This window comes from Geospiza fortis, unplaced genomic scaffold (assembly GCF_000277835.1).
Source record: "Geospiza fortis unplaced genomic scaffold, GeoFor_1.0 scaffold55, whole genome shotgun sequence".
NCBI lineage: Eukaryota > Metazoa > Chordata > Aves > Passeriformes > Thraupidae > Geospiza > Geospiza fortis.
The window spans coordinates 5,659,418-5,672,415 of NW_005054308.1; the positions used below are offsets into that span (position 1 = coordinate 5,659,418).

The window sequence follows — 12,998 nt, forward strand, 5'->3', positions numbered from 1 at the left end:
GCAGCGACACCGGGCAGCGACACCGGACAGAGACACCGGGAACCACGGCCGGGCAGCGACACCGGGCACCACGGCCGGGCAGCGACACCGGGCAGCGACACCGGACAGAGACACCGGGAACCACGGCCGGGCAGCGACACCGGGCAGAGACACTGGCACCGTGACGGGCTCTCCCCTCTCACAAACCAAGCACATCACGTCACCGTCCGAGCGCCCTTCACGGGGGCAGACCCCGCTTTGCAGGGACCGGCTGGCCGTGCGTGACCTTCCTGTCTGCAGTCGCATCGGCACCGGCCAGGTTTGCACCGACCTGGAGATGTGTTGGTCTGTGTCAAAAACAGGTTAGGAGCTGTTGTAAAATGGTTGATAATTGTTAAACATTGTTAGTTTGGTTGTTATATTGTAAAAGGGGTCGTTATAAGAAATACAGTACTCAAGGTACCGTATTACACCTCAGTAAAGTGCACCACTCCCAAGCGAAATGAGCCAGCCCGGACAGAGCTGTAATGGCCAATCAAGCACCTTAAACCTTCCTGGAAATGAAGGATCCAAACAGAAACCAACCCAAAAAACAGGACAAAAAACAGGATAAAAAGGAGCATCTGACCCAGGGAAGCTGTACCGCTCCACCTGGGACATCGGGGACATCACTGCTCAAGAAAACCCAGCGCTGGCACTGCAGCATCCTCGATAGGAACACTCCTGCTCGGCCCAGAAGGTTTTTTTTCCCCCACGGTTTGGTGACACATTCTTTCTGATAACTGGGTAAAGAACAAGCAATATTCCATAAGCTCAGAGAGAAATAAAAGATAGCCAAATAGTCTACAGGATTCTGATTCATTTATTGAATACATGACAGGTAAGACAGACAGTGTAAAATCACATGTATTATTTGTACTTAAAAAAAATTACAATAAATTACTGAATAATTAGTAAAAGCAGTTTTACTAATGGCTGCTCTCCAGTGATACAGGACAGAGGAGGCAGAGAAATAAGAAGTATGTACCAGCTGTGAATACAGACCAAAAATGTCATGAGGATGAATTAACACTGAGTAGCACACCAAGTAGTGTCAAATGGGAACATCCACATGTGTCCTTCCTACCTTTAGATCCCAAGTGCCAGCCAAAAGCTCGATCACACCTTGCCTTCAGTGCAAGGTCTGCTCTGGCCGAGCAGCAAGTCTCTGGCCCTGCCCCTGGCAAGGTCACTGCCTCCCTGCTGAGATGAGTTTATCTGCAGAAACTGCATTACTTCTCCTCCCGTGGAGAACACACCCTGCTACCAGAAGGGCTACTCATAGTTTCCTCTGTGTTTCATTTCAAAGAGAACTCACTAAGTCTCCCAGTTACTTTGTCTCTAACTGGAATGAGCCCTGGTATTCCCATAAGGGACTGCTGGCAGAGCCAGGCTGCTCTGAATTCTTCCCCTTTAGGTCAAATGCCCTTGGATGTGCAGTATTTTCTAAGAGCCATTGATAAACTCTCAAGAAAGGACGCTGAGCAGCAGTGGGTGGCACAGTGCCCCTGCACAACTTCTGCTCCGAATATTTGTGAGGGCTGACTGATCAGATAATTCTCTGGGGTCCTCCTAAAGGGGCCCTAAGGTCCTCCTCCTAGGAGGTCCTCCTTAGGGGACCCATCTCTAGCTAGGAAAAAAAGGGAATCAGCACTAAATAGAGAATGTATCATCAGGGAAAGTCCAGCAGACCAGTGTGCCACTCCCCTGGAATGCTGAGGCTGATTCACTGACTTCTATTTTAGGAACTTATTCCCTCATTATAACCATCATGGGCCCACTGATTGACTCAGTATCACTTCTGCACTGAAGTCAAGGAGCTTGTGGCTTCCCAGACAAACTAAAAACAATACCTTTCAAAAAAACAGAAAAGCAAATGCTAGAAAACCCGGTTTGCCTGAAAATTCCTGAATTCTGAAGGATAAAGTAAGTGATCATACACTATGAAAATGCCAAATCACATGTGAAAGAAACCTGCAGGTCTGAGCAATGTCTGTGTTTAGATCTCAGGGTGCTGGGAGCAGTGGGGTACATTTGCTTTACAGCTGCTGAGTCACAGAACAGCTTACAAGAACGTACAAGATTATTTATAGGTCAGAGTCCTACAGCACTTGACTACACTGCATTAGCTCTCAGACTGCCAGAGGTGAGCATGGTTTCAAGCCAGGCTGCATCTGCTGTGCAAGTTACCCAGGAACCTACAGCAAACAAGGGCAGGCAAGGAGCAGTTACTGTCTGAAATAAAACTTCATTGAAATAAAAGATAGCAAAAGGCAGACATGCATAATTTATGGTGGTAATTCTATATGTCAGGGGCTATTAGGTTCTAATGGCTCTCAAAAATGTAGATCTAATTCTCTCAGCCAGAGTAGCCAAAGAAACACCTACACAGTCACTGTCAGGAGCCCCTTATCAACTGGATTCTATAGTAATTGTGTAGTTACTGGTCTCTGAATAAACAAAAAAAAAACCCAAACAGAAAATACCAAACCATCCTGCCATCTGCCACACTATCTTCCTGTTTTTTATCTCCCAAAGACAACTCCTGATTTTTTGAGTTCACCCTGACACAGAGGAAAGTTCATAGTCACTGGATGAACTGAACTGCCTCTCTACCTTCTTCTGATCTTTGATCTTTTGAAGAATGTTGACTTTTTTCTCAAAGTAGTTAACAAGGGCTGTTTCTGTCAGCATGGAGGCCAAGATCTGCTCGAAGGAGATGGACCAGTCAGTGTCAATGGTGCTGCCATACCTGGCAGCTGCACTGCTGCCCTCACAGCCCACCAGTACCGTGTCGTCTGCGATGTCTTCGCACTGCAGGGAGCCTGTGCTGACCATGGAGTAGGAAGACATGGACATATCATCTTTGGTTTCATCATCTGATAGCAGCTGTAAAGGAGAGCCTTGTCCTTCCCCTGACCCATCTCCTAGAGTTTGGTTTTCCTGATGGGTTTTTTCAGGCTGAGCATCAACGCTGGCTTTGTCCTCATGGTCAGCTTGGGGTTGCTGCTCCACTGCTGAATTCTGACTCTGTTCAGATGTTGGTGACTCCTCTTCACTCACAGGATCTTGGGCACTGTTTGCTTTGCAGTCCTCAGACTTCCTTGTGGGCCTGTTGGAGAATTTTTTTCCAACTTCCCCAATCCTCAGCAGCAGACTGGCCACAGTGGCGATGGCATGGTACAGCTCCTGCTCCACGGGGTCCTCACTGAACATGTTGTAAAGGGTCTTGCATAACTCTATGAACTGTTCCTTTAAAAGACAAAGACCAAATAATCATGGATCAGGCTGAAAAAATTTGTCAGTGGCAGATGAAGCAACAGGCACCATCTCAAATGACTCATTGCTTATTTGCCTCCCCACCAAGTGGCAACTTCTGCACTGATTCAGAACAGTCTGACACAGACAAACTCCCCCCTCTCTGTTGTGGCTAAATTGAGACACAGCTAGCAATTTAATAGTGGTGGGTTTTCTGCTGACAGATGAACAGAATAATCACATATTCACTAATGCTAAGAAAACCTGAAGTTTTACTTCTATCCTGCTACTCTTCTGTGGTCAGCTTCTAAGCATTTCTGAACTGGTTTAAGTTGCACCCATCAAGGAAATTAGAGACAGAAAAGATCACACCAGTCATCTGACTCTCTCTTCTGTAACCACATTCTTCACTCCCCACCAAGCAGCTGTAACTTGCAGCAATGCAAAACCAAAAAAGCTGAACAAGTTTCTGTGACTGATGGCATATTTGAAACATCCTCCTCTGGGGGGAAAAACTGGTTTGTGAGGCTGAGTGAATCCATTCTATTTGATTGGTTGATACAAAGCAGTTTGTCCCTATCAATTGCAGAATTCAACAGAAATGTGTGGAATTAGAGGTCCTAAAGTTCACCAGACCAGAACAGCAGGGAAAGTTGTGGGCAAGGACTGAACATACTGGCACAATGGCTGCACATACTGCAGAATTCCACTAAGCTGCCAATGATCCAACTGGAAACCTTCATACTCCTTTCTTACCTGGCTCATTTTGGGGAGATCTTTAATGGTTTCTTTCTTGTTCTCTTTTTCCTTGGCCCACATTCTTAGATAGTATCTGTAGTCCTGTGGACTGGTACCTTTCTCCTCTGCAAGGCAAGAACAAGCCACTAGTCAGGTGGTTCATGGTTTCAGACTTAAAAAGTGAATGCTGAGACAACAAAAATCAGGCTTGAAGAAGGTGTTATTGACAGCCCAGGAAAGCATCTACCAGAAAAGCTGCATTGTTTTCTGCTGGTTTATCTGATGCAGCTCAGCAGAGCAAAAAATTTAACAGCGCTGCATCAGTCTGACTTCTCACAGACGAGCTCTGTGAGTTGACAATTTACCCAACATGATTTACAAATGCTGTGATCTTGGTATGTAAAAGAGCTGGAGCATTAAAGCATAAAGGGATGCTTATTTCCCAGCTCACCTCCTGCTTTACCTCTGTCCACAAGGGACACTTTGCAAGGTCTCCTTGATCAGCATGAGACAATGAACAGGTCATAATATCAGAGAGATGAGACTAGAATGTGGTCTATTGATGATTAAATTACCTTTTTCTGGGCCATTCTCATTTCTTCTTCCTTTATCTTCTTGAGTTTCTAAAGAATTATGGAATTATAAAATAATTATTAGCTGATTTTCAGTAATACAACACACAAAGAACTTAAGACAACCCAATACACAAATTCAAATTATACAAGAGTACATTTAATAGAAGTTAAATCTCACATTCCCGTGATCATGGTTAGAGGATTGAACAGAACAGGATGGAAGCACGAGGCTGATGGGATGAGCTGAATAAAGAGCCACACTCAAAAAGTGGATTGAAGAGCTGAGATAGAGGGCAGAGGTTTTAAAAGGAAGTGTGAAAAGACAGATATGGAAGATAGAAAAGCAGTGCGATGGCTTAAAGACAAGGATGTTCAGTCGTCCAAAGCAAGATAATGAATGGAAAAAACCCAAACCACCACAGAGCACATATGTGACTAATGCCTACACTCTTCATTATTCACTGCCTGGACTGACATTTTGGGAGCAATTTGCAGTCTAACTTCATGAACTGCACTTTTGATCCCCTACATTGTCACTAGAGAAAATAGGAAGACTTGGTTCAAACTCAGATTGTTAAATCAGCCACCTAGCACCAAACTGTACAATTATTTCTTGTACTTACTCAGATTTCTTTTGGGCATCGTTGTATTTTGGTAAATGTTTAGCATGATTGACATACTTTGATCTCCTATCTGACAATTCCTAATGTTGTATTTTAAGAAGTGCAGTCAACTAGTCTACCAACAGTTCAGCAATTCAGTGGCATGCATCCTTATTCCTTTAAACTGGAAGACTGTGGAGTAGGCACAGGGATCACCTCCCCAGGCCAGCAAGCCCAGTACCCTCCCACTCTGTTCTGAGCATCTTTTTGACCACCAGTTTCTAGGATGAGATGAATTCCACTGAAAGAAGCCAGACAAAACCTATCTTGACCAAGGCTGAAACTCAATAGGCAGATTACACTGAAAGATATTTAATTACTTATAGCACTTTATTAATAGTGAGAGTGTCATGAGCGAGGAGCAGCAATAATTTCAGAGTATTTACATCAGCACACTGGGCTGGCAGGTGGTATCAGCACCACAGCCATGCTCAATGCATGCACATAATCCATGGACTGACCTTGAGACTCACAGTGCAGGCAGATATCCAGCTCTGAGACAAAAGGAGATACTTGAGCAGCAGAAAAAAGGGTTGAGGGGACAATATCCCAGATAAAACAGAAGAAAAGGTCAGACATAGACAGACACAGAGAAGGAAACAAAAACAAGAAGAGAGACAATGAGACCTGCATGAAAAACCTAAATCATGGTGGGAGACAGGGGCTGGTAAAAGCACACTGCTCCTCCTCAGCAGTCTGTGCCCATGCTTCAGAGCATGCTGTATCCTGCATGGAATGGACACCGAGGAGTTTTAGCTCCAGACTTCTTCCCCATCATGCAACAAAGACAGTGAACTCAAACACACTGGCAATCCTAACACATGCCAGCACGAGACCATGCCTTACACAACATCACTGTTCAGAGCACATGGATCTATGCTGCAACTCCTGCCTAACTGAGAGGTAAGGGCAGCAGTGTTGCATTACCTTCTGTTGTCACATCTTCTGTGAAATAACTTGTGGCCTCCAAAGCAGACTCTGTCTCCTCTGGATTCAGAGCTGTATTCACAGAGAAACAAATGTTAAAATCTCTAATTGAACAGCAGTATGACCCACTTCATTAGCAAAACTCCTGAGGTACTCCATGTCAATTGATGTCAGAGCAGCCCGTGTTCAACAGCAGCAGTACACAGAAGCAGTCACTCACCAGGAGGCAGGTGCAGTTTGTAGAGTACTTTGAGTTTTTCAGTGAGGTCACCATGGTACATCCCACCTGGAAAGAAAAAAAAAGGTTAAGAAAAATAGGACTTTAATGATAAAGAATCACCCTCTGCTCACAGGTTCAAACCAGAATGTATTCCCATACAATGACTGCTCAAAGTCCTGTGCAGAATCAACAGTGAAATCCATACCAAAAGATGTATTTTGTCCAGCTTGAGGCTTCCCTCCCTCCTCAGGACAGTGAGCACACCACTGTCTCCTTTCAGTTCTCTTCTTGGAAAAGGACAGACACATTTTTTGCAGCATTCCATTTTCTCCAAAAACACTACTTACTCATTCCTGTAACGAACTCCTTGAAGTTGATGAGAGAATCCCTGTTCTCATCCAGGAGGCGGAAGAGGCGCCCTGCCAGCACAGGAGTGTGTGCCCCACAGGCCCAGGGTGTGAGGCTGTTGAACAGCTCCTTGAACTGCTCCATGTCTATGCGATACTGCTCCAGGTAGGGCAGGCTCTGGTCCCGGCGGGCAGCGGCCGCACGGTTGTTCCCCCAGTAACAGCTCATCAGGTACTTGGCCTTTGGAGGGAGAGGATTAACAGGGCAGATGATGCTGCTCCACAGGAGTGGAGACTGTCACAGCTCCACAATAGCATTGAGGAAGCAAACGAGAGACATTTCAGGAAACATTATCTGCCTTGTGATTCCTAGTGTTACTTCACTACAAAATAATATGAAATGAAGGAAGAGACACAGATTTCAGAAAACAAGGAATTATTTAAAGTGAAAAGTACAAAACATGCTTTCATGTTTTAACAAAATGTAACTCAGGCTGTATTGCAAAGGGAACATGCAGGTTTTAGAACTAAGCCTCTCATTCTGAGTCTAAAACAGAGCACAACCAACTTTGGTAAACGCAGTTGGGTAATACCATTCTTTTAAAAATACGTATGCTGACAAATAGAGGCAAAGCCCTTAAGTAACCTTGTCACAATTACAGATGAGGTCAATGGGAAACTTGAAATTAAAAACTGAGGTACAGTCAACACTAGCACCCCATTCTCAGGGCTTTGTTACACTCTCTTCCATTGACTCTACAGCTTCTTTCTGAGTATCACTCAAATACTGTGAATGTGGTTTGGCCACCTTTGGGGGAAAAAAGATTAAAAATAATTAATCAGATAGTAACAGGGCCAGTCCTACTGGCACCACCTGTAACAGAATGCCACATCAGTTTCTGGTACGTCACATTAAGAATTAAAGCAAAGTCATTGCTTGCCTTTCAACTTTGCTATTTGTACTGTGCATGACAACATTTCTTCCTCATCCTCAAGGAAGGCTTCTTACCTTGAACACTACATACAGCTCTTCTAGTTCTTCCATAGTAAAACCAATGTCACCAGACACAGCTCGGACCTGTAGTTACAGATAAAACAGAGTGAACAATTTATTTCAAAAATTGTAATATCAAATACAACTCTGTATTTGATTATATATAAATTATACTGAAATACTGAAAAATCTGCGTAACACAGAAGAGAACAAGTGCAAGGAGATATCACACAGAATGGCACCAAAAAATTGCCATTCTAATACCCCTGGAAACCAGTTTGCAGTCAAGCAGAAACTGCTGACATTTTCAGTAGTTTACTGTGCTTATTTCCTGTTTGTGCAGACCTGGCTGAGCAGATTGTGTCACCCCTTCCTCTTGTTTTTATCTTCAGATGTTTGACTTGGATGCATTAAAGAGCAACAGTGAAATGAACACCCTGATGAGATTCTCCACCTAGGACATGGGAGATAATGGCAATAAATATGGACACTCCCCTTTGGCCATGAACCACTCAGCAAAATTCCCTAATGGACTCTCTAAATGGCAGTAAAATAATTATCTGCTAGCCAGCTTTTCTCAAAGATTCCAGGCAAGCAGTAAAACAGACAGCACTAGGCATGGGGGGTTATGTCAAAGCCTACAGGTGTTTTTTATCTCCCTCCATGCCAAACATCCCATTCAATCATTTTTTCAGTCACTTAAAACTTGGTCTGCTACAGCACAGAGTTTCTCAATGGTCACAGCAAAACGCTTTCCAAGAAGGTGCCATTTGGTAGCTCATTGAGTCTGGGAGTCACATACCACACTCTTCTTGGCTGTATCCTCCAGAGACTGGATCACTTTCAGCCTTTGCTTGAAACGCATTTGTTCAATGTCATCTGCCTTCAGATTGCCAAATTTCTACAAGGAAGCAGATCAGGTCAACATCATCTCCTGAAGAGAGAAGAACCCATCTTCAATTACACACTCTTTAACAAGTGTACTATCCCCTCAGAGATGACCTAAACCCACTAGAAGCCTTTTATGAGCAACAAGATGAGAATAAACTTTAGCTCTATTCCCTATTCACTCCTATCCTGCAAGAGAAGTAATTCAGAGTTCATGAGAAATCCAACATCAGAGGTCTCTACAGAAAAGCTGAAAAAGGATCTGTCAGGACTGACAGAAATACAGGCCCTGTACTGTGGCAGAGATAAGAGAACAGACAGACTGTCATTCCTTCCAGCCCTGTCATTTTTTTCCTCTAGGACCCCCATGAGATTCAGCCAGAAACACCACAGTCAAGAAGCTTTTCTATGGACTAGGTCAGACAAGTAATATGAATTCTGTGACACTTTTTTATGAAAAGAAACCAAGAACAAACAGAGATGGCAGATTTGAAGAAGTATACAAAACACCCAGGAAATGACAGCTGCCTGACTGTAAACAGCCAGAAGGGGATGGGGTGAAAAATGAGATAAAGAGGGAAAGGATCCCACATTTAGCAGAGAATAGCAGAGAAGAACTGCCAAACATCTGTTCTTTTGCCTGTGTTCTTTCCATCATTCAGAATCAATTTTCTTATGAGTTTATTCGCAGTATGAATTGTGAGGAACATCTCTATCAGTGCAGAGATATTTTAACAGCACTGGCACCATTCTGAGGTCAATTCCTATTACTATAATGTGGTTCACAGAACAGTATTCCTATGCATGTGAACTGAGATTCTTCCATGCTTCTGCAGAGTACTTCACAATTCTTACCCTGAATTTCCCTCCTTAACTTCCTAGCACTGAAAATCCTCAAATAGAATTAATAATAGAGACATTTTTGACAAGCAGGAAGAAATCTCTGGTCCATAACTTCTTCCTTATTTGCACTCTTCATTGTAGTCCCTCTGGTGTTGGGCAGACTCTTTGTAATCTGCAACAGCCAACGCTGTCAGGTTCTACTCATACCAAGCAGGTGGAACAATGGCTTCAGCCTTCACTCCTTAAGCATCTCAATCTATGAACACTGCTCAGATTTTGGCTGCACAATGTATAAAATGGGATGTTAGTAGAGAAGAAATCTCTTGGGCAAAATACCAAGCCAGAACTTTACCTCATATGAAGTTTTAATGAGTTCAAAGATGTCAATTTCAAGTGGGGGGTCATCTCCACTGGTCAACAGTGCATGCAAGTGGGGAATAGGGGGAGAGACACTCTGTCTGTTAACTACATTGTCCAAATATCTGTGGACAAAAACAAGAACAGATGCAAGATTCCAGGATTAGTATCCAGAAAAAGAAATAATATCCTATATGCATTACTCCCAACTTCTTTGTGTCAATAATCTAAACATGAAGAAGAATTTATTTTTTTCCATCTAATCTGTAATGCTACCCTCAATGTACCTGGAGTTTAGTTGATTTTCACCCTATTTTGGGGGTATTTGCTCTTCTAAAAGTAGGCTTCTAGTCACATGCTGAAAATCTTGCTGCACATAGAAGAGATTCTCATCTCAAACAAGAAAATCTTACATTTACTAGACTTGGGAGATATCTGCTTGATAATGTTTTAAGTTTCCAGAAGGTGATTCCTGCCAGAATCTGTTCTAAATAGTAAAGCAGACTTAATATGCAGACTTCAAATAAATAACCTTTAAGAATTCAAATTCAAACTGAGATGCAGGAATTCATTATATGCAAAATAGCTCCAGAAGTATGGATTCCTCCATAACTAAGCCAGCAATTAATTTCAGCTGTTGCAGAAAGCAATAGCAAATCTCTGGAGCAGAAGTTTCATCCTGGAGTATTATCTGTGACCTGCTACTAGGTAGAAAGAGATGATGACTAAAAGGCCACTGTTACTATTGTTTTAAATAAGAACAATGAATGGTACCTGCCCAAAATAGTCATGGCTTCACCTTCATCACAGCACTGTAGTAACTTCTCCATGTTGGCATCAAGTATGGCCAATGACACCTGCAGAATAAACTTGATTCCCTCGTAGAAAAAACAGTCGACAATGACCACGGCACTCTCAAAGGGCATCACACTCAGGAAGAGAGTGAGAAACCAGGAAAGGGATATAGTGGAGATCACTCCCAGGTCCTGCATCTTTTCTGACAGCTGTGGAAGATACTCTCGTGTAAGTTCTTCAAAGATGCCTTGGTCCACCAGTGCACCTGATACAGACAAACAAAACAATGGTAGAACACAAAATGGTGGCATCATGTACCAAGGTAAGCAATTATTAAACAAAACAGTATGAATTCATATAAATAATAATAAATAAATAAATGTCATATAAATAATAAATAAATAAATGTAATATAAATTTCCGCTGAATATCATAACTAAAATTAAGACATTAATTTTTTACCCTATTCTCAATAAAACCAATGAGACTATTTCTACATTGCAGAGCAGGCAGACATAACTTCTCAACACAGAACCTTTCATTCATTTGTGCATTTGCCCTGAATGGAGGGGTGGAGGATTACTGATATTATGGTGTTTACACCAGATTATAGCCTTTTATACAAACCAACTTTAAAATCCCATGAAGTGGTGCTTTGACTAACCTTCCCTGAGAGCCTGTTCCACAGATTTAACATGTCATCCAGATGGGGAAAACTAAAACCCAGTAAAGTTCTTCTAGATATTCCTCCTTACTGCTAATGATCCCTCCTGATACCAATTTTTGGTGACTTCATCTTCCTTGTTACTATAAGGAGAACTAAGGTAGAACTACTACCTTGGAGGCCTGTAGTGTCTCTTTCTATGTCTCCATCACACCCCTGCCACTTTAAAAGGAACAGAGTTCCTTTAAACAGAGTTATCTTTAAAGATAACAGAGTTATCTTTAAAATGCATCACATTTAATTAATTCTGAAAAACAAAATGTTTCTGGGAGGCAACATCCGCTCACACAAAGCCACCAGGAGCCAGAAAGCCTCTTCCTCATTGCAGTACAGCAACAGCACTGAGGTGACGATGTTCATGGCCTAGGAGCCAGCACAGCAAACACACAGGTACAGGAGAAAAACATGGAGGTCTTCAGGAAAACTCTGCTATTACAGATTAGCTAAACTTAAAAGCATGAATACAGCAAGCTGCCACTAAGAGTCACATCTATTTCCAGCTTCTACTGGTATCTGAGTCAATAGATGACCTTAAGCCAATTTTTCTTCCTGTTTTCAGTTCCTCTGTTCATAAGGCAGCAAATAATTTGATGACCTTTTGTCATACACTTTCAGTACACAACATGAACAAGAATATTTGTCAAAGTCTTCATAAAAATATTTTTAAGAATTTGGCCATTAACAGAACACCATAATGAGAACCTGTAACATCACAGCAATACACAAAATTAACCTGAATTTCCACCAAGTTGTTTCACAAACCAGCAAATGGCTACATTTTCAATACTGTCCATGTGCAACATCACTTATTTGATTTAACTGCTTTTTTTAATGAAAACAGAAGATGTTTTTGCTGCACTATGGAAAGCTCCGGCAGGAAAACTATTAAAGACTAACATTACACCTCACAGCACTGTGAAAAGTTTATTTAAATACTATGTTCAAAGGATATTTAAGAGATGATGCAGCATAACTTCTTTCCTACTTTCTCACCATCACATAGACAGCATAAAGGGAAAGCTTGAAACTGAACAAAAGACTGCAGAAGAAGTCCAAGTTAATCATGGTCACTGTGTAGGACTAACAAGTCTAAGACCTCTTTCCTACCTGACAGTACCCAATTGTTGGATTTCTGAATGCATAAGCTGTTAAGACTCTCCGGAGGGCAGCAATTCCCAATTCGTTTTGGAAGGCAGGATGTTCTGGCATAGAGCGGTGCAGATCTCTCTCAATTTCCTCTGTAGCAAGATTGTACCTTCCCATTGACTTTTCCACAAGATCTGCGTAGTAACCAGGGTGAGTCACCATCTCATTCCAAGCCCCTGAAATGACAAACAAACAGTGCTTTACCTCTGGTGCTTTGAAACACAGATTTAATTCCCATTTTCAGAGATAAGGGAGCCAAGAAGCACTGCATGAACTCATGAACTATAAACAGATGTGAAAATATAGCAACAAACTCATTGTTAAATCATGTTAGCGTTTAGGTCCCAACACTGAAACACAGTCAAAAGAGGCCAAACAGCTACTAGGATAATAAAGCAAGCCACCACAAAGTATCATCAAATGAAATTAACCTGTCATTAATTTCTTCTGAAATGAGCTAAGATTCATACCCTTTCCTTTGAGATGTGCAGGAAGTTTATTCCTGC

General features: G+C 42.3%; 1 protein-coding gene across 1 annotated transcript in view; it reads right to left on the reverse strand.

The window, feature by feature from the left end:
* Positions 1-821: 821 nt before the first annotated feature.
* The window catches only part of TBC1D9B (TBC1 domain family member 9B), a 28,024-nt gene continuing 15,847 nt past the window's right edge, over positions 822-12,998 (reverse strand). The window contains exons 11-23 of the mRNA XM_014312153.2: positions 12,454-12,677; positions 11,618-11,709; positions 10,602-10,913; positions 9,823-9,952; positions 8,542-8,640; positions 7,755-7,823; positions 6,746-6,986; positions 6,399-6,464; positions 6,179-6,250; positions 5,713-5,763; positions 4,590-4,637; positions 4,033-4,139; positions 822-3,270 (exon numbers count right to left, since the gene is read on the reverse strand). Coding sequence (XP_014167628.1) covers positions 2,578-3,270; positions 4,033-4,139; positions 4,590-4,637; positions 5,713-5,763; positions 6,179-6,250; positions 6,399-6,464; positions 6,746-6,986; positions 7,755-7,823; positions 8,542-8,640; positions 9,823-9,952; positions 10,602-10,913; positions 11,618-11,709; positions 12,454-12,677 — 2,204 coding nt within the window. The 3' untranslated portion in view covers positions 822-2,577. The remainder of the gene's footprint in view (positions 3,271-4,032; positions 4,140-4,589; positions 4,638-5,712; positions 5,764-6,178; positions 6,251-6,398; positions 6,465-6,745; positions 6,987-7,754; positions 7,824-8,541; positions 8,641-9,822; positions 9,953-10,601; positions 10,914-11,617; positions 11,710-12,453; positions 12,678-12,998) is intronic.